This window comes from Taudactylus pleione, unplaced genomic scaffold (assembly GCF_031769625.1).
Source record: "Taudactylus pleione unplaced genomic scaffold, aTauple2 ptg000641l, whole genome shotgun sequence".
Taxonomy (NCBI): Eukaryota; Metazoa; Chordata; class Amphibia; order Anura; family Myobatrachidae; genus Taudactylus; species Taudactylus pleione.
The window spans coordinates 1,270,539-1,293,057 of NW_028285043.1; the positions used below are offsets into that span (position 1 = coordinate 1,270,539).

Sequence of the window (22,519 nt, forward strand, 5' to 3'; positions counted from 1 at the left end):
ACAACCCACACAGGCCCAAGAGCCAGCACCTGACTAAAACTGCTGGTAACCAATCACAGTCGACCAGGCCAATGCGTAGGCTGACATAATCATAACTGGTAAACAAGTCAGCAACCTATCCAAGGATTCAGTCTAGACTCAACCAGCCGAGTACAGATATAACACCACTTTCCCTTCTAGCTGGCAAATCACACACCTTTCTATTTTGTTGTTATTAAGATTAAACTATTCTAACATACTAAATATTAAAATGTACATGTAGAAAATTTAAAAAATCTAAATAGTATTATAGCTATCCGGCCCCCAACCTGCCCTTCTAGACGGCCAATCACACACCTTTCTATTGTGTTGTTATTGTCTTGTAAAAATTCAACTATACTAACATAGTAAATATTAAAATTTAAATGTAGAAAACTTTAAAATCATAAATAGAATTATTTATATCCGGCCTCCATCTGTTATGATACCTGATGAACTCCTGCACTGTCAAAACCTAAACAAAGTGCCCTTCACCAATAACAACCCCCTTTCCCGGAACACACACTTGTTCGTAGGTACTCGGCTGCCGCCTGGACTTCGCACTTAAAGTAATAACAGTGCAGGAAGCACAGGTATCAAAATATATACATAGGAATGTGACACTCTAAGACTTCATATTGGGAACTACACCTAGATTATCAGGAGGTCTTCCATCTAGGAATAAACCCAAGCTCTTACTCCTTAGCTTCTCACTCTCTATTTCTATTGTGTTATTACTGTCTTCTGAAAATGAAACTATACTAACATACTAAATATTAAATGTAATTGTAGAAAAAGTGAAAAAAAACCATAAATAGCATTATAGCTATCCGGCCTCCAACCTCCCCTTCTAGCCGGCCAATCACACAGCTTTCTATTGTGTTATTACTGTCTTCTGAAAATGAAACTATACTACCATACTAAATATTAAATGTAAATGTAGAAAAAGTGAAAAAAACATAAATAGCATTATAGCTATCCGGCCTCCAACCTCCCCTTCTAGCCGGCCAATCACTCACCTTTCTATTTTGATGTTATTATCTTATTAAAACCAAACTATTCTAACATAGCAAATATTAAAATGTAAATGTAGAAAAAGTAAAAATCATGAATAGGCCTATTGCTTTTCGGCCTCCACCTGTTATGATACCTGATGAACTCCTGCACTGTCAAAACCTAAACAAAGTGCCCTTCACCAATAACAACCCCCTTTCCCGGAACACACACTTGTTCGTAGGTACTCGGCTGCCGCCTGGACTTCGCACTTAAAGTAATAACAGTGCAGGAAGCACAGGTATCAAAATATATACATAGAAATGTGACACTCTAAGACTTCATATTGGGAACTACACCTAGATTATCAGGAGGTCTTCCATCTAGGAATAAACCCAAGCTCTTACTCCTTAGCTTCTCACTCTCTATTTCTATTGTGTTATTACTGTCTTCTGAAAATGAAACTATACTACCATACTAAATATTAAATGTAAATGTAGAAAAAGTGAAAAAAACATAAATAGCATTATAGCTATCCGGCCTCCAACCTCCCCTTCTAGCCGGCCAATCACACAGCTTTCTATTTTGATGTTATTATCTTATTAAAACCAAACTATTCTAACATAGCAAATATTAAAATGTAAATGCAGAAAAAGTAAAAATCATGAATAGACCTATTGCTTTTCGGCCTCCACCTGTTATGATACCTGATGAACTCCTGCACTGTCAAAACCTAAACAAAGTGCCCTTCACCAATAACAACCCCCTTTCCCGGAACACACACTTGTTCGTAGGTACTCGGCTGCCGCCTGGACTTCGCACCTAAAGTAATAACAGTGCAGGAAGCACAGGTATCAAAATATAGACATAGGAATGTGACACTCTAACAACTCATATAGGGAACTAACCTAACCTAGAAAAAGTAAAAACATAAATAGCATTTTAGCTATCCGGCCTCCAACCTCCCCTTCCAGCCGGCCAATCACTCACCTTTCTATTGTGATGTTATTTTCTTATTAAAACTAAATTATTCTAACATAGTAAATATTTAAATGGAAATGCAGAAAATGTAAAAATAGAAATAGCTTTAAAGCTATCCGGCCTCCAACCTCCCCTTCCAGCCGGCCATCACACACCTTTCTATTTTTGATGTTATCTGATTAAAATCAAACTATTCTAACATAGTAAATATAAAAAAAGTAACACTTAAAAAATATATTTTCCTATCTATATCAACATTTATCATAAATTATCAAAATACTACAGGATCTAATGTCCTCTTTCCACACGTCTGATCTTGCACGTGTCTTCCATGTCCTGTATAATTAGAAAACAATATTAGTACATTGTACCGATTACACCATGTGCACTTAGTATCATTTATAACAAAATATATATAACATAATATACATTTTTGTTTCTATGTAGAAAAAATATAGACTTTTTAAAACCTTTGGATTATTTACTAGTGTAACATTATGAGTCCACAGAGCATAAGCTGCTTTGTGACATTTCTTTTTGCACTAATGCGATCATTTATACAGTAAGCACCTGGACCTGTACATCAATGGGGCGACTTCTGTGGTGTGGTGCAACATCTTGGTGGGAGAAGATGGATATAACACAGTGTCTGTAGCTAATTATTGGTTGTTAGCACTTACAGGATAAAATATGTAAATGAGACTGAAGGGGTGGAGACTGAGAATCAGAGGCATTCTCTGGTTAGCGGGTGGTCGCAGAGTCTCTTCCCTGCTATAGGATCTTTTACAGGTTCCCAGAGGATGTCGGTAATTGGGAATTGCTCTATACTTTTAGTAGGACAGCTTTTGTATCACCCAGACACCTTTTATATAAGTGTCTTGCATGGTGCACAAATACTTTCTGTAATAAAAGCACAATATATAACATGGAAACATACAGTAAAGACAGTCCACAGCCCTCACAGTCTCCTCACCCATGATTAATGTCACGTGATGCTCCTATTAAAAGGGGAATATGGGAAACTAACGAACAGAGTGATCACATTTAATAGTAGGCATATTTACTTTGTCAAACACGTGCACCCACCAAAGGCTGGGCTTAAGGCACACTTGCCTACCCTCCTGATTCGGCCGAGAGCCTCTCGGAAATTGGGTGCCGCTCCCGGCCCCCCGTAAAGGCAGGCAAACTGACTCCTCCTCTCCGTGCGGTTATCAGAGATTCCCCCGCAGCGGGAGTGGTCCATGACGTGATTCATGCTGAATTGCATCATTTTGGCCCTGCCCCCTGCTTCAGAATGCAAAGTATTAGAGATATGAGAAAGCAGTAGTGGGCGTCCCTATGCTGGCTGAGCGGTGGCCGGCATTCGCATATTCTCAATGCAACTTTGCTTACGATTACGCAGCTGAGATTGCGATCCGTGCTAAATCAGGCCCTATGTTTGGTTCTATTGCTTTTTCTGTGCATGCAGCAGGTACAGCTCACTCCTCCTACCCCTCCCTGCCTCCATTGTTCTTCCTCTGCTCACATCCCTGACATGCCCCTTCTCCTCCATTTCCCCCGCTATTATTTTTATATCTCTTAAGCTATATCTGTTTATGTAATAATCCCCAGCCTGCAATTATTTCTGCATTTCATCTTGCAAGAAGCTTATTGTCCAATATGAAAACTGATTATTATTGATCCTCAAATTACTATTATGCCCAGCTCTATCTCCCTTTTTCTTTCTTCATCTTTCCCTGGTTTAAAATTGAAATCTTCAATCAAACATGTTTAAAAAATAATAAATATATAATGTACATACATGCAGAGGTTCCCATTCTGGCACCCAGCAGTGCTGAAGCCTCAGCTCTATGTTCTTACAGGCCAGGTGGCTTTGGCAGGGTTCTCCAGGTGGAGGTGACGAATGAGAACCCTGCAAATCCTTCCTGCTCCTCGGCTGTAAGAGGCAGTTTACGGGCTTCTGCTGCCTCCATTCTTTCCAGATGTTTAGTTTTGGAGGCAGGCGGTGGAACGGTTGGCTAAAGAAAGAAGAAATAACATTTATACCAATGACTATTGCATCTTTTATTTGTAAGGTAGAAAAAGAGGCATTTACAGATTTTGCACAATAGTTTAAATACTAGGTGCTTACAAGGAGGTACATTTACTAAGGTACAGGTTTTTAGAAGTGGAGTTGTTGCCCATAGCAACCAATCAGATTCTAGATTTTATCTTCTAGAAGATGCTAGATAAATGATAAGTAGAATCTGATTGGTTGCTATGGGCAACAACTCCACTTCTAAAAACCTGCACTTTAGTAAATATACCCAAAGATGTCTATATAAAGCTGAAGGAAGTGGCATAAATGTTGCACAAAGAACTGTCAGTCAGACCATATATAACAGTATTGCAGTAGATGCAGTGCTCGAAGTGGGGCGGTATACAGCGGTATGACATATCGCCACTTCCTGCTGCCACTTAATTTTTGATACAGTAGAGAATGTACCAGCGCTGGAACAGCTGTGGCATTGTGTGGAGATGTGTCCATTGTGATGGAGCCGGGAGCATCAGCTCCTGGTTGCACTGCTGTTTACAGCTAGCAGTGGCTGCCAGCCAATCCTGGCTCGCAGACCAGCTACCAGTCAAAAGAAGGGACAGATTTTTTAATCTGGTACCTTCTGCTAGCCAATAGCGGCTTGCAGACCGCCAGCCAATGAGAAGCAGCAAAGTGGCTTTCTCATTGGCTCACGGCCGGTGCTGGATTTAAAAAGACTCTCCTTCTTTTGACTGAGTCACGCGTCCCCGCTGGTAACCGGCATCGCGGATCCCTATTCCCTCTCTGACAGCTGGTTTAGGGGTTGGATTGTGGACATCTGCTGTCGGTTCTTGCTTCCCTTAGAGTAGCCTCAGCCATTCTCAGGACAGACAAGCTACCCATTGAGGAGACCCTGAAGGACAGTCCTCAGGTCACAGGTCTGGCAGGGAAGTGGCTGTAGTGTGCTGCGTGGGTGTGGGGTGTGTGTGTGTGTGGGGGGGAGTAGAGGAGGGGTGGATTACATTTTTCATACCCCCTCCTCTGAATTCCCACTTTGAGCACTGAGTAGATGTGAGATTGCTCTGGTGCGACTAAAGGTGTTGGCATACTCTATGCTCTCAGGAGAAGTCTATGTAACCTAGAAGTGCACCTTGATGTGCATAGAGGAGAATTCATTTCTAGAGGATAACTATGGAAAAGAGTAAACTGAGTATTAAAGTCCAACCTCCAACCACTTTATTTACACCCATTTATTAACATAAATAATTACAGTTTCCTTCCTTAAATACTGTATTATGTATGGTGCCACATGGTAGTAACGCTAGGAATGCCTTTCTCCACTGATGTGCCATATGAAGGCTAAGAGGAGCCCCAATAACAGTGTAGGACAAGACCCAAAGACTATCACCTGGGTGCTGGTGCAATGGTCACATCTTATTATACAGCAGCAATGGCCCCTTAGGTCAGCAAGAAATGTACCATGTCTACCCCTTTACCTCATTGCCAAATTACTGTATCACTCTGAGGGCTCTATTTATTAACATTATTTTTATTAAAAATAAAGTGAAGTAAGGGGCTTTCACACTCTTTTCACATTATTTTAGTTTCACATAAATTTTCTAAAGGACGATTGGAGTAGAATTCGGAAAAATTCTACTCCAAACCCTAATTATCACATATTTTTAGTAAGCAAATCGCCTTTCCCATAATTATAATGGGATAGAACAGCTGACCACCAGAATCCCTGCAGTTAGTATTATGACCACATCCCATATACAGAGGTGGAGGCTAATGCATGCGTCAAGTTATTGCAGTCACAGCGGCAGTACTGTGCAAATGCTAGTTTCAGCTTCCCTCTTGTGTACAAGCGTATGACGGACTCTGCAAGCTCTGAGATGCCCACTTTCCTTGCTTGTGCCAGGGGTTGTATACACTCCACCATTAACGCACCATAACTTGCAATATCGAAATGACAGCCTATGGCAGCACAGTGCTTCCTTCTGAACATCTCCTAAACATGGCCTCTATGGTTGTGGATCTGCTTTTGAGAATGCTGCCTCATTCACTGACATGCCCCTGACTCTCCATAACATGCCTATGACTTTCCATAACACACCTGTGACTCTCCATAACACACCTGTGACTTTCTATAACACGCCTGTGACACCTTGAGACAGCCTTTTTTTGTGTTCACTTTAGGCCATCTCCCGGTAACCGCCCAGGAATACCTATGGCTTTCTGACGCCAGCTCAAATGGATGCGATACCATATGCAACAGAGGTGTCTGCATACACATAGAAGTAACAGCGGTGTCTGTGTACACATAGAAGTAACAGCGGTGTCTGTGTACACATAGAAGTAACAGCGGTGTCTGTGTACACATAGAAGTAACAGCAGTGTCTGCGTACACATAGAAGTAACAGCGGTGTCTGCGTACACATAGATGTAACAGCGGTGTCTGCATACACATAGAAGTAACAGCGGTGTCTGTGTACACATAGAAGTAACAGCGGTGTCTGCGTACACATAGATGTAACAGCGGTGTCTGCATACACATAGAAGTAACAGCGGTGTCTGTGTACACATAGAAGTAACAGCGGTGTCTGCGTACACATAGATGTAACAGCGGTGTCTGTGTACACATAGATGTAACAGAGGTGTCTGCATACACATAGAAGTAACAGCGGTGTCTGTGTACACATAGAAGTAGACAGGACTTAGGGTTTGAGTCAGAGGTGGACGCAGTGTCAATGTTTGCACAGTTGTGATTATTTGGTACTGAGCATGCACAAATAGTCCTAATTATGTGAATGATAACTTTTATCTATATAGTTCTGCATAACTGGTGGCATTATATAAGTAAACAAGGGATGTAGTTACCATGCTGGTGCTCGGGATGTCGGCGTTCAGCAATTGGAATCCCAACACCAAAATAACAACCGCTGGCATCCTGATGGTAAGTATTAGGGTTAGGAGGGGGGGGGTAAGGGTAAGACACTATGGGGAGGGTTAGGTTACGGGGAGGGAGGGTTAAGGATAAGCTGAGGGGTTAGGCTGCAGGAGGGAAGGTTAGGCTGCAGGGGGCGAGTTAGATTTCGGCTATGGGGAGAAGGTTTAAGCTGCGAGGGGAGGGTTATGGTTAGGCTGTGGGGGGGAGGGTTAGGGTTAAGCTGCACGGGGAGGGTTATGGTTAGGCTGCGGGAAAGGTGAGATAGGGTTAGAACACTTGTCTAATTGGGTCGAGATTCTGACTGTCTGGATGGCACTGTCGGTATTCTGACCACCGGCATCCCAACTGCTGGGATTCCGTATCCAACCCATAAACAATAATAAATGTCAATAATAGGTTGAGTGGCAGCTATAGCCTGGACCATACATGCACATTTGCACATCTCCTTAGCTCCATGTGTCTGACATGTATGTATTATCTGCTGACCAGCATTTAGTGACAGGTTGTCCAGTAGCTCATGGAACTTCTGTGCTATACTTACTGGTGCAGGTATGTATGGGGGTGCGGTGCTAAGGGCTTCAATGGCGACCCAGTCGATTGGCTGAAAGAAGGGATCACGGCGTATGTTACCATTAACTCCGAGTCGTCTGGCTTGGTCTTTATGGAGGAGCTGAAAAAATTATTTGCATTTAATTTAATGGCTTACATACAGACATACATAATAGTAGCTCAATACAATCATTTTACAAACATTTCTGCTGCCCGGCACAGAGGAATATAAAGTGATTTGTCCATGGCCACAGCATGTTATACTGACATTCTATCTGGGGTATGTAGTATGTCTCCCATTATCATTCTCCATTCAAAGAACATCTACCCACCAAGCCATTTCTTCTCATATTGCTCCTAATTTGGTTATCTGTGTAACAATGGGAGGTTAGTATGGGTGTTTCTATAATGGGTGCAGGGTGTACAGTGAGCACTGGCCCCTGGGTCTAACAATGGATGGTCAGTACGGGTGTTCCTATAATGGGTGCAGGGTGTACAGCGAGCACTGCCTCTGGGTGTAACAATGGGTGGTCAGTACGGGTGTTTCTATAATGGGTGCAGGGTGTACAGTGAGTACTGGCCCCTTGGTGTAACAATGGGTGGTCAGTACGGGTGTTTCTATAATGGGTGCAGGGTGTACAGCGAGCACTGGCCTCTGGGTGTAACAATGGGTGGTCAGTATGGGTGTTTCTATAATGGATGCAGGGTGTACAGCGAGTACTGGCCCCTGGGTGTAACAATGGGAGGTTAGTATGGGTATTTCTATAATGGGTGCAGAGTGTACAGTGAGCACTGGCCCCTGGGTGTAACAATGGGAGGTCAGTATGGGTGTTTCTATAATGGGTGCAGGGTGCACAGCGAGCACTGGCCCCTGGGTGTAACAATGGGAGGTCAGTATGGTTATTTCTATAATGGGTGCAGAGTGTACAGTGAGCACTGGCCCCTGGGTGTAACAATGGGAGGTCAGTATGGGTGTTTCTATAATGGGTGCAGGGTGTACAGTGAGTACTGGCCCCTGGGTGTAACAATGGGTGGTCAGTATAGGTGTTTCTATAATGGGTGCAGAGTGTACAGCGAGCACTGGCCCCTGGGTGTAACAATGGGTGGTCAGTATGGGTGTTTCTATAATGGGTGCAGGGTGTACAGTGAGTACTGGCCCCTGGGTGTAACAATGGGAGGTCAGTATGGGTGTTTCTATAATGGGTGCAGAGTGTACAGTGAGCACTGGCCCCTGGGTGTAACAATGGGAGGTCAGTATGGGTGTTTCTATAATGGGTGCAGGGTGCACAGCGAGCACTGGCCCCTGGGTGTAACAATGGGAGGTCAGTATGGGTGTTTCTATAATGGGTGCAGGGTGTACAGCGAGTACTGGCCCCTGGGTGTAACAATGGGTGGTCAGTATAGGTGTTTCTATAATGGGTGCAGAGTGTACAGCGAGCACTGGCCCCTGGGTGTAACAATGGGTGGTCAGTATGGGTGTTTCTATAATGGTTGCAGGGTGTACAGCGAGCACTGGTCCCTGGGTGTAACAATGGGAGGTCAGTATGGGTGTTTCTATAATGGGTGCAGGGTGTACAGCGAGTACTGGTCCATGGGTGTAACAATGGGTGGTCAGTATGGGTGTTTTTTTTATAATAGGTGCAGGGTGTACAGTGAGTACTGGCCCCTGGGTGTAACAATGGGAGGTCAGTATGGGTGTTTCTATAATGGGTGCAGGGTGTACAGTGAGTACTGGCCCCTGGGTGTAACAATGGGAGGTCAGTATGGGTGTTTCTATAATGGGTGCAGGGTGTACAGTGTGCACTGGCCCCTGCATCCAGGGAGCCTCACACCACACACTCTGCACCCATACAGTATTCTGGCATCGGCCTCACAGAAATCACTGGGAAAAAGGTGCTGCTGCATTTTCCCGAAGATCTGCACATGTGCAGTAGAGAAATCACTGGGAATATGGCACCATCGCTGTGTTCCCGGAGTACTGCATTCGCACAGTAGACACTGGCACAGTCCCAGAGGCTACTCTGCAAATTTGACGGAGAGAGAGGGGAGGAGCCATACGGAGTCAGCACATGGGCCCCTCCTCTCTTACACCACTCCTGGTGCTCAGGGTTTTTTGGACATTAGAATATTACTTCTATACTTCTTATTAAACAAAGCATATGAATTATAAGCAGCATGATGGTGTACTATGCCAGGTGGGCACTGCCAGAGCTTTTCTATGACCTCACCTGTGATCACTAGAAGTATATATTTATTGGGCTTTGTAAGAACCATACCTGCAATTATCTGTAATGTTTCCAATTGTCTCACTATACAAAAGTCTTCCATTACTTATGTAATAATTGTATTTCTGATTGCAGAGAAAACAGTTGGATGATGCAGGTAGCTGTGTATGTTTTGCACTGAAATGCACTTTATATTTATTAAGTATATTTATCAAATGAGAAAAGCCATATCTCAATGGAACCGCCCCCATCTCTGCCTTAGCGGAGCCTAACCCTAAAACTCCCAGGGTGGTGCCTAACCCTAAGTTCTCCGGGGGGTGCCTAACTCTAACCTCCCCCCAGTGCCGCATACACCTAACCCCCCCAGGGGGTGCCTAACCCTAATTTTCCCCAGGGTTGCCATAACCTAACCCCCCCCATCCCCAGGTTAAGTAGTATACTTACCCAGCTGTTGATGATAGGGATGGTGGGGGTCGGGCTTCCAGCGTCAGGATTTAGATAGTCATTGGTATTTCGACACCTATCTTAAGTCCCATGCCGGGCTTGTGCAGTCGGGATATAGACCAGCGGCAACTCATCCGCCGGTCTATTGACTGCATCCTGTGTGAGCCAGCTAGCCGCGGAGACTGGCCCAGAGAAGAAGTAAGATAAGCCTTACAGCTCCTGTCCAGTACTGAGAAGCATCTGAGTATCACTGACCAGGTGATATTGCATTAATAAATTGCATCAATACTGTCTTTCTAATGCAACAAAAAGGAGGGATTAAAATATCCCTATCACGGCTTGCTGATAAGTATCACTCTGCGTGCCTGAGATTTCCCAAACATTGTGAGATCTCGTGCACAGCCGGACTTCCACAGAATCCATACCAGCAGGTAATTCTGCCAATAGAAGGAATAATGATAAGCCACAAAAGAGCACTTATTGTTTTTAATAACATCTGAATGATTTTCTGCCTACAGTAAAATCGTTACATATTTGCATATAACCTACAGAAGAGTAATTTTCTCTCTGTTATCTGCTTTCATACATACCGATGTTCATTGTAAGTGTCAAATAGCGCTGGTTATAGTGCATTTAACATTTACCAAATCTTCTTACATCTCCTCCTTAGTTCCACCTTTGGGAAACCAGAGCTGAGCCCTTCATGTATTTATGTCCTGGTGCAGTGTATCCTGTAGTTCTCCTGGGGGACAGTATAAAAGTGTGCCTTTGCTAACCCCATTACACAGCCATAGGACATAGCCATAACTATTACTTTATACATAACCTAGAACATGTAGGAGAGTGGCACAGGGTTGGAGGGCTGTCTAGCATATTTATTAAGGCGCACCATGCAAAGACTGATGTGACTTCTTCTCTGCATTCCACAGGTAAATTACAACTACTGCTATACTAAGAGCAATTTATCTAAAGGAAGTTAGGAATTTATTGTGAATCTGTGTTGGCCTCCCCCCTTCTCACAAATTGTTTATCTTAGACTTTATTGCATCCCAATTTAGTGTGTGTTAGAGCTTTCGGGGTGGGGTCCCAATCAGTGAGCACAGAGACACATGTTTGTAACTTTAGATATTACTGCTCCCACAGGCTGCATAGCCGGTGTTAAGATTCAAAGTGTTCTGATTATAAGTGTAAATACAATTTGATAACTAAGTCGGAGTTACGCTGGAGATAAACTGGAGGAAAACTGAGGGAAAAGAAACTCAAAACCAGATCACTTTCTGAACAACAAGAAGCAACATACTTATGTGAATGAACAAAATCAACATCTTCTGCTGTATGCATATCCAGGCAACTACTTACTGCACTCACTGCTTGGACACTGCAAGTGCTCCCCTGTCTGTGTACTGCTCTTGTTGATTGATCTTTGTTGATCAGAACACTTTGGACTGGATCAGCTCGGGTACATTGTAATTTTGTCCTCATTCATTTTGTATTGCCTTTTCCAATTGCGCCACATCTATCCACTTTAATCATTTGTTTATAAACTAATTCCTGCACCCACTACTCACATACCTCTCCTTTATATATCACTTTTGGAGCTGCGCTCATACATTAGCAGCACTGTTCTTTACATGTATTTTTGAACATTTAACAACTTTAATCCACACTGACTCTATATCTCACAGCCTCCACTCCAGTTTACATCTCAATTATTACCTTGTCCACAGCATGAACACACTTACTTCACACAACCCCCATATTCTATGTCCACATAATCCTCTACTTTATCCATCCCTCTCTTCCCCCTCCTGTTTCCTCCACTTGCTGTTCTTCCTTTTTTTCTCTCATCAGTCTGCTTCCAACCCTCTGCTTCTTTCCCCCACCTCTCCTATACCTCCACTCTCAACCACCTCCCTCCATGGTCTTGTTACCCCACTACTAAGCCCCATTCCCTCCTCGTTCTGTCTGTCACCTCCAGGGCTGCCAAGAGAAATTCTGGGCCCGGGTACTGCAACATCCTGTGGGACCACATCATGTATGGCTGCACCCATTTGTGAGTGGGTCTAGCATGTGAGATGCACCCACTCACAGGAGCATGGCATAGCACCCAGCAGCTGGAACTAAAGTAGTCACTACTGTATTAGGATGGCGGGACAGTCCCATAATAGCTGCATTTCTTGTCAGGCTGTATATAGATGCTAAAATGTAACACAAATTAAAGTGCTTCTACTTTACTTTGTACATCTCTCATGTAAATAACACAAACAATCTATTTTCTATCATAGAGACAGATGAATGAAGGACTTAATTTTTACATAACATCAGGTCATCTTATACACACACATTCCGCAGCACATATCCTAACCCACTGCTCCATGCTCCTTCTTCACTATCTACCCCATCTGTGTCACCCCTGTCTGTCTGCCCTTCCCCTTTAGAATGTAAGCTCTCACGAGCAGGGCCCTCATCCTCACGTGCTTCTCCTCCCCCTACTTATAGTATAATTTACTCCTAACTCCCCACAATGGCACCTAACACCTGGTTGCTCATGTCCTGCTGCTTGTGTTTTGCAGCTGAGTTTATAACCTTGTCCTTGTCCTGCATTGTTTTGTATTACTATTAACTGTTTTTCTTGTGTGCTCATTTATGTACTGTGTAAGGCGCTGCGGAACCTTTGTGGCGCCATATAAATAAAGGATAATAAAGGATAATAATAATAATAACAACAGCAGGGGTGAAACTAGCAGTGGTGCATAGCACTGGGGCCCACCATAATGAAGGGAGCCCGCTGTTGCCAGACAGCATTATCAGCAGGCCAGCCAGGTGTTATTAATGAGTCAGACTGACTCATTATAGTACATCGGCAGCTGCCGGGATGAGAGCCATAACAAGGAGAGAGGAGGAACCAGTCTGGCCTCCCCTGATCTCATGGACATTTACATTATATTCTATACTAGCTGGGATACCAAGCATTGCTCTGGTTGAAGGCTGGACTGTGAAGTAACCTGCAGCCTTCATTTTGTTACATTGTCCTTACCTATAACCTGGATAACTATGCAAATTAGGAGTAAATGACAGTGCAGGCGGGTGTATTATCATACCTTTTGGAATGGGGTATATCAGAAGCAGACTGACTTACAGAACAGCTATAGCTTCCAAAATCACTTTAGTTACAGAAATCACTGCAGAACAGAGGGGGTGATTCAGCTATGGATGGATATGCTTTTGCAGCTGCTAACATGTTAACAGCTGCGATATCTGTAATATGATAATGCAGCAGGAGGTGTTATGCCTCCTGCATACGTTACTGAACCCAGCTGCATCCAAGGACACAGCATCGAATTATCTACAATAATCAGGACTCTGCTTGATCCCTGTCACTGTGTCTGCAGCTGAATCACCACTTGAAATCACTGTGCAGTCCAACATTGAAGACCATGTCTAGCAGTGCTGCCATCCCTGGAATGCCGGGACTGGAGTCCCATTCCCAGACAGAAGGGGGCTCGCTCGCAGTGGCACTGTATGGCTGCGATCAATCTCCCCTGCTGTTTGTAATCTCTGTATGCTAAGCCTTGCCAGGATCAAAGATTGTGGATTGATTATGCTGTTTGCCACAGTCTAAAAATCTTGAGTGCTGAGCTGCTCATAAGCCTGCCAGGTACTGTGTGTGTATGAAGCCAGCCCATCAGCCCCAGAACCTGTGTAATTAAAGAGTATCTCAGTTTTGTTGGATTCTGTGACAGTGTATGGCTCTGATGATGTTCAAACCTAGGAAAAAACCTATTGCTGGTCAAACTACACCATCATGCCAAGTTTGGTGGAGCTAGGTACAAAACTCTGGCTGTGCATAAAGGAAAAACAGACAGGCACACTGTTTTGCTTATTATATAGATGTGTATCTATCATTTCCCTTTTGCTGTGTACAATATCATACAAAGTTATCTATAGCCATTAATATCACATACTTTACAGTTACAATGTATAAATGTAATCTTATTTACCTGTTCAATGATGTCTTTGACCGCAGTGCCTGATGCAGAAAGTCTTTTGGGATTGTATGTAAGACTTCCAGTAATCATTTGAGTTAAAATAACTCCAAATGAATACCAGTCTGCACTGGCATTATACTCCTCACCAGAACGCACCTACCAGAAGAGAGATATTCATTATCAGGTTGTTACCAATAATTTTTCCATTTTATCTTTTTTTAATTGACCAAGTCCATCGCTCTGTATAATATGTGTTTATGTGGAGACAGAGGGCCTGATTCAGAGCCGGACGCTCTGACCAGAGCTCTCGCTCTGAATCACGGCCCTCCTACATGAAAATGGAGCGGCCTTATGGACGCTCGCATAGCTGTGGGTTACCACCCACAGCTTATGCGAGAGTCCATGATGATGGTCGCGATGGTCAAGACCATCGCGACCATCGGGCTTGCGATGGAGACCCTGCGGTAGGGTCTCGCTGCCGCAAGCCCTGGAGTGATTTTGGCTCTATCAGAGCCACAATCACTCCCACTGACATCACTAGTGATGTCAGTGGGGCCGGCTTCAGACGGTAGGCGTTCCCATGGGAACGCCTCCGTCTGGCATCCACGCCCCCGGCACGCCCACCAAAGGGGGCGTGCTGTCACTCACCATCGACAGCACGCCCCCTTTGGTGCGAGACTCGGAGCGACGGAGAGCCCGTCGCTAGTCGGGTGTCGCGCATGCGCACGACGGAGCTCCCTTAGTCGTGCGCATGCGCAGTGGGGCAACATCGACCCGCTTGCGAGCGTCCTGCACTCGCGAGCGGGTCTGAATAACCCCCCGAACACACAAAAGTAGAATCATAAAACAATGCAGTGATGTGCGGTGAGGTCAATGGCTGGGGAAGCACACATGTCTAAAAACTCAGTTTTTATATTAAAACTCTGGAGCATGACAGGGAGTATGATAGGGGAGGGAGTATGACAGGGGAGGCACTGCCTCCCCTGCCTACCCCGACCGCACGTCTTTGATACAATGTAATGTGTCAATTCAGGACACTGATGTGTGGCTTTGTGCCGCCTTGTAATCATATTGGCATATGCTGTGTTTCCTGGGGAAGACTACATGTATATTACCTTAGTGTTACTATAATTATTAAGGACTTTATTTCATTATTATTTGTAAAGCGTGGACATTTCCCTGGCCTGGAATCAGGGCCGGCCCAACCATTACTCAGGGTATGCGGCCGCGAAGAGCGCCACAGTGACGAGGGCGCTGCCATCACGCAGCCCGACAGTGGATGTGACGGGGTGGCCGGCAGGCGCAAAGTTCTAGGGGGCCAGGTCTGCGTATACCTTTCTGTTAGGGAAGGAGCGATAACGGTGCCCTGGCATACTTTACTCACATGAGGCAGCTCCTTCCTGCTGCTTCTCTCTATGGTAAGACACCCCGGGGGTCAGAGGGTTGTGTGGTGAGCCCTGATTGGAGGAGCCATGTACACATGACTCGGGCAGGGGCGGAGCTACACCGTCTTGTTCTTCAACTCCTTATGGTGCGTACACACTGGGCGATTAAAGTGGACGACTGAACGATAACGATATCGTTCAGTCGTCCACTTTATCGTCCATTTTTAACACAAAAAAGATGAACGATGACGACGACGCGCGTTCCCGCGGGTCGTTCGTCATCCTCGTTCATCGGGCTGACATGCAGGCCAACCTGACGACCTCGTCAGGTTGCTGTATGTCAGGGAATGGGTGAGAGAGCCCGGCGCTGAATGATATCGCTAATGATATCGTTCAGCGGCTGTGCTCAATGTCATGAACGACATTGAGCACAGCCTGCCGGGGACACACTAGACGATATCGCTCAGGGAGCATATCGTCTAGTGTGTATGCACCTTTAGTCCAGGGCTTCAGGCAGCCTGGAGGAACTACTAGAAGCTCCACATCAAGGTGAGAGGGGGTGAGACTACAGGGGCATATTGCTTATGTCCTCCACTCTCTGTGTGTGACCCTGCCTGGATATGTGTGTGTGTCTCTATGTAACCCTGTATGTCTCTATATGTAACCCTGTGTGTGTGTATGTCTCTATGTAACCCTGTATGTCTCTATATGTAAACCTGTGTGTGTGTGTGAGAGAGAGAATGGGTAACTGCTGTGTATGTGACAATGTCTGGCTGCTGTGTGTGTGACAATGTCTGGCTGCTGTGTGTATGACAATGTCTGGCTGCTGTGTGTGTTACAATGGCTGCTGTGTATGTGACAATGTCTGGGTGCTGTGTGTGACAATGTCTGGGTGCTGTGTGTATGACAATGTCCGGCTGCTGTGTATGTGACAATGGCTGCTGTGTATGTGACAATGTCTGGGTGCTGTGTGTGTGACAATGTCTGGCTGCTGTGTGTGTGACAATGTCTGGGTGCTGTGTGTGTGACAATGTCTGGCTGCTGTGTGTATGACAATGTCTGGGTGCTGTGTGTGTGACAATGGCTGCTGGGTATGTGACAATGTCTGGGTGCTGTGTGTGTGACAATGGCTGCTGTGTATGTGACAATATCTGGCTGCTGTGTGTGTGACAATGTCTGGCAGCTGTGTATGTGACAATGTCTGGGTGCTGTGTATGTGACAATGTCTGGGTGCTGTGTGTGTGACAATGGCTGCTGTGTATGTGACAATATCTGGCTGCTGTGTGTGTGTGCGCATGTGAGACAATTGGTGACTGCTGTGGGTATACTAGACAACGTCTGACTGGTGTGTGTGACAATGGGTGACCTCTATACACCTGCATAGTAAAATGAAAAGGCGGGTAGCTGCTTTGAGCAAGCTGTGAATAAATACAGTACACATGCGCGCCGCATCTAATCACTGGAGATAGGGACTGGGGGCATGTCCAGCAGATCCCGGAGTGCTGGGCATGCATCAAGTGTGACAAGAATGGGGGGTGGCTTGTGGGTATGGCTTTTCCCATGAGACCACAGCCCCTAAATTATTTTGGGTGCGCGCAACAATATGCTTAGGGTTGCCCAAAAATATATTTGCTTACCAAAAAATTTGGGCTAGGGCCGGCCCTGCCTGGAATATTAGGGAATATAATAATAGTTACTGTCTTGGTCTCCTACCTTGCTCGACATTTCTTAATATTTATTTAGTGACATCTTAAGACCTAACATAATAAATCACTTCATGCTGAAAAGCTAAATAGATAACAAATATGTAACCAGTGCCAGTGCTATAGCCAGTGCTTGGTGCTGTTAAAGCAGGGTGACTGGGTATGGAGACTAGCTCTCTCCAGTGCTGGGCAGGCTTACCTACTCTCCGATTTGGTCGTGAGCCTCCCGAATATTGGGTGCCGCTCCGGACCCCCGGAAAGCCAGGCAAGCCTCCCGGCTGCTGTCTGCCCCCCGTCCACTAATAGAAATCCCCGCAGCGGCAGGGGGCAATGACGCGATTCGCGCTGAATCGAGTCATCGCAGCCCAGCCCCCTGCTTCACAATACCTTTAATGTTGGCATTGTGAAGAGGGGGGCGGGGTCATGATGATGCGATCGTGCGGCCCCAACCTTGGCTCCGCCCCAATCTGGCATCAGTGTCTGGCCACGCCCCCCGCAGTGTGCAGGCAAGTATGGTGCTGGGTCACCAGTGGTCTTAAAAAATATAAAACAACGGTACATTTATAAGAAGGTATTACCATGTCTGAACCTGAATCGTAACTAAGAATTCCTGATAACGAGTAATATTTGTCTAATGTGAAGGCTTTGTCTGGGGGAGAAGCAGGGAGAGGAGACGCAGCTGCCCAAAATGCTACAAATCGCGGGTCTGTGGGGAGGGGGTGGAGCTAAAATTACACAATCCTGTCATTTTATCCCAGTCATCTTCCTACAGACCCAGGGCTGCCTAAGGCTGCCTAAGGGCTCCGGCTCCTGAGGGGCGCCGCTGAGGTGACTGAGGTCACTAGCACAAACATGATAGAAGTCTCTAAAAGAGACACCCTTTTGTTACTTAGTACTGACAGCAGAAGCAGATTATATAGACAGCTGCTGCACCCGTACTTTCCCCCTTTTCTTCTATTCATGTATAACATGCCTGGCTGGTTCAGCATTGCAGGCAGGTAGCAGTGTCTATCCTCTTCCCCTCTCCCCCTCTTTGAAAGTACATAGGTGACCTGGGGTATTTATAACCATTTGTGGTATATTCAGCCCAAACTACAGTCAGACACTTTCTGGGGCAGCTCACACATGGGGTTATATTTACTAAAGTAAGAGTTTTTAGAAATGGAGATGTTTCCCATAGCAACTAATCAAATTCTAGCTAGTATCTTCTAGAGGGTGCTAGTTAAATGTTAACTAGAATCTGATTGGTTGCTATGGGTAACATTTCCATTTCTAAAAACTCTCATTTACATACATACATACACAGTGTAAATTCACACAACATATTCTAAACAGGTGCACATTCAACACCGCATCAGCACCATAGTTCATACTGAATATTAGATTGATCATGAAGTTATGATCCATCCAATGTTCAATACAACTTTTGTAATAATACTATTCCACATCATGGGGTATATTTACTAAAGTGAGAGTTTTTAGAAACAATACAAAAAACGTTCAATACAACAAAAGTTGTATTGAACATTGGATGGATCATAACTTCATGATCAATCTAATATTCAGTATGAACTATGGTGCTGATGCGGTGTTGAATGTGCACCTGTTTAGAATATGTTGTGTGAAGTTACACTGTGTATGCTGTGAAAATGAACATGTGTAAAAGTGACTATGCACAGTCATGTGCACTTTGGACCCTTAAGCTTGCGAGCAGGGCCCTCTTACCCTTATGTATATGAATGTATGTCTGTCTTTTACAACCCAGTATAATGTTAATGTTGATTCAAATTGTAAAGTGCAACGGAACTTGCTGCGCTATATAACAAACTGTTAATAAATAAATAAATAATACTGTCAAAGAGGGCCAGGCTAAAGCTTTGCCGAGGGTGCCAAGAAACCTTGCACTGGCCCTGTACAGACCAGTGATTCCCGTTATACTGCCCACTTCACTAGGAAATGGGGGCATGCGGGAGATCCGGCCACTCTTCAGGGGGTGCAGGGTACTACACGAATAATAGGGAGCCTCCCGTACCTTGTGTTAGAGTAGGTAAGTATGGATAATGTTACTAAATCCTCCATTTGTTTAAGGAATGAAAGCTACAACCTGCTAATCCCTTGTATCTGAGTTCTAGAAGGGCTCATCGTCCTTTCCTCTTCTAGTTACTCTTTCGCCTTAATATCTAAAATCTATAAACTTTAATATGTCACATTCCAGGGAATGTATCCTGGCTTATATTTTGGCTCCATGCATTACTTAAATTGTTTATTTTTATTAATATTGGAATTTATTGAAAGTTGGCAAATAAAAAAGTTGCTAAATAATATAAAAATAATACATGAACAATAAAGTTAATTAATTCCGAGTCTGATGAATGTCGGCTATTTCTCTCCATACAAGAATTCAGAATTCATTAATTCAGCTATTGGACTAAAGTTGGACAAACATGTCACAAGCCAATCCAATCATTTCATCTACTTAGTTGTTATAGGATTGTTAAAGATTCAAGAGTGTGGTGAAAATAATAGATTAAATGCATTCTAATGTAGATGGTTACATCGATCAATCTAATTGGATTAGGTAATAATGCTTTATCCAAAAAGATTGTATTATATCTTAATTTTATGTATTGTAATTACACAATTAAAGTCTTACAGATCTCTATGTTCTGTTACACTAAAATTCTGATGTGTATTGTGTGTGCTTAAAGAATATATTGCCAGAATATGTATGGAAATCTATATATGTACTTTGCTTTGTGTCTTTCAGTTAGTAGGTGACACAAAGAAAGCGTACTCTCCTCCCCAGACTGTGTAAGCCTGGGTGGTAATAGCAGCTGAATGACGGCTGCATTCCTAATGATATAACGGAAAGCTAATGCAATTACATGCGTGTCTTCATGCTTATGCATCACGCCACCACACTGTGGGCCTCATTCAGAGCCACGTGGGCCTCATTCAGAGCCACTCGTAAGCGGCCGCTCGTTCGCTCCGAGCGATGTTCGCACATCTGCGCATGCGTATGGGTCGTAATGCGCATGCGCCAACCAGTCAGTGTGGTCGGAAATCGTGTGTTCGCAAAATAGCGAGTGCCTGCTAATTTGAGTGACAGGATGAGGCGTTTGTGGGTGGTAACAGGGGAAGGTGCTTGAAAACGGGGAGTGGAGATCCGAACGCAGGCGTGCCAAATGGTCAAAACGGGCGTTTTAAGGGTGTGCATAATTAACAAAGCAGCGTCATCGGCCACGTCACTTGGTTGTCTCTTAGCCTGAACTGTACGCATGATTGCGGTAGAAAAATCCTACCACAAGCACTGCGAGCAGTTCAGACGCCTTTCGATGTACTCGATTAATCAAATAAATAGCGGAGATGACGTAGGATGCGAGCGGCCAGGGGGCGTCTTTACAAAATAGCGAGCGCATGTTTCGTTCGTTCGCTCAGACATAGAGGCGTCAACAGACCGCAAAGAGCGAGCGCTCAATTTAAATAGCCGGCCCCTTTTTCTGAACGAGCGAGCGCAAATAGCGTCTGGCTCTGAATCAGGCCCTGTGTTCTGTCTGCTTGAGTAGCTGTCATCATCAGTGTTGCCACTTGCACCTACTGTACCCTATGCTTAGAGCAACAGATCGGTGTAAAATAGGTGTCCCTCAGGCATTTGCATGACTCTCCCATGACTCTCCCATAAGCCAGTCCTCTTCTGTGCTTCCACCCAGTTATCACCCAGATACACTCATTCTTGTATGGAGAGAAATGGCCGACATCAATAAGATACAAAATCACCCATAACTACGCAAAGATGTAATTGTGTACTACAGTGCATGCCCAGTTTGCTCAATTTGGCTAGATGCGGCCACATATGGGGTTACATGTAACTTATGCTGGGTACACACTGAGATGACGGGTCAGTGAACAAACCGATCTGCCATCAGAGCTGCCGATTGGTAACCTATACACACTTACCAATTGGCAGCTCAACATATCTGGGCTGCTTTCACAACTGGGTGGGCATTTAAATTTGCCCATCCAGTTGAGATGTCAGTGTTAGCGGTCCTTGCAGCAAGCGAATGGACAGTCAGCTGCAGGTTTGACCTGATATGCCTGTGAATTACATCGTCCACAGACATATCTGGTGTCCAACCTGCCGATGCACTCGCGATATATCGTTCATTGATTGAACACAACGATATATCGAAAAGTGTGTGCCCAGCATTAGAATCAGGCCCAACGTGTGTAGTAACCAGTAGGAAACCCATGTGCACCTCACCTCAGGAGCGATGTAGCCACGTGTCCCAACACAGCCAGTGGCTCTCCGGTCTCCGTGCATGTTCTCAATAGCGAGACCGAAGTCGGCGATCTTGATGTTGCCCGTTTCAGCCACTAAGATGTTCTCTGGCTTGAGGTCTCTGTAAAGAAAATCAAATCTTTGTATGCACTATGCTTTTATATAAACATGATTTACTTTTATATATAGAATTATATTATACTTTATATGTGTATTTTCTAAATATCTGTAATTTTGAATTTATAGTTAGAAGCAGGGACTAGAGTGTCAGCTCCTATTGTATTCAGTGTTAGGTTAGTGTCCTTGTGATCCCACTATTTCATGTACATTGGTATGTGTTCAGCAGCATTCAATGTTATTTAATAAGTAGAGCCCTACTTAGACCATTAACATTTGCAATGCTAATTTGTGTGGGTACTGCATGAATAATTACTGATATTAACAGTTTAATATAAGCAGCCCAAAGAGTACCAAACTATGCTCAGCAGTGATGGGGTTACAGAGCCTTTGTGCCCTGCACAGGATTCCATTTATTGCTGCAAGCAGAGGTGGCAAAAGCTGTTTTGGCACAAATTTAGTAGCATGCCTCTGCCATGCCCTCAGCAAGCCCAATTTACTATTCCCATCATTATTGTTCCTACTCCTATACATTAACTCAGTAGTGTCCCCACACATTATACCAGAAGTGTTCCCAGTACATTATCCCTAAACAGTGACCCCACATAATATATAACCAGTAGAGCCTGTCCTGTTACTAGTGTACAGGGTTTATTTTCCCATCCTCTTGGCCACATATTCTCATTATCATATCTATAGGCTCTAATCCCATCTGTATAACACATACATGTTTTATGCATTTTAATGGTGTTGGTATGTGTGCCTTAGCACTTATGTGAAAAAATGTGATTATAACAGTGGCCAGCCTGCTGACCTTGTAAATCTTCTGCCCTTGGCCACCTTGCTGGCCAGTGTATACTGTTCTAACTCAC

General features: G+C 44.4%; 1 protein-coding gene across 1 annotated transcript in view; it reads right to left on the reverse strand.

The window, feature by feature from the left end:
• Positions 1-3,848: 3,848 nt before the first annotated feature.
• LOC148479059 (protein kinase C delta type-like) overlaps positions 3,849-22,519 on the reverse strand; it is a 61,507-nt gene continuing 42,836 nt past the window's right edge. The window contains exons 6-9 of the mRNA XM_088455013.1: positions 21,513-21,651; positions 14,176-14,319; positions 7,498-7,626; positions 3,849-4,010 (exon numbers count right to left, since the gene is read on the reverse strand). Coding sequence (XP_088311139.1) covers positions 3,849-4,010; positions 7,498-7,626; positions 14,176-14,319; positions 21,513-21,651 — 574 coding nt within the window. The remainder of the gene's footprint in view (positions 4,011-7,497; positions 7,627-14,175; positions 14,320-21,512; positions 21,652-22,519) is intronic.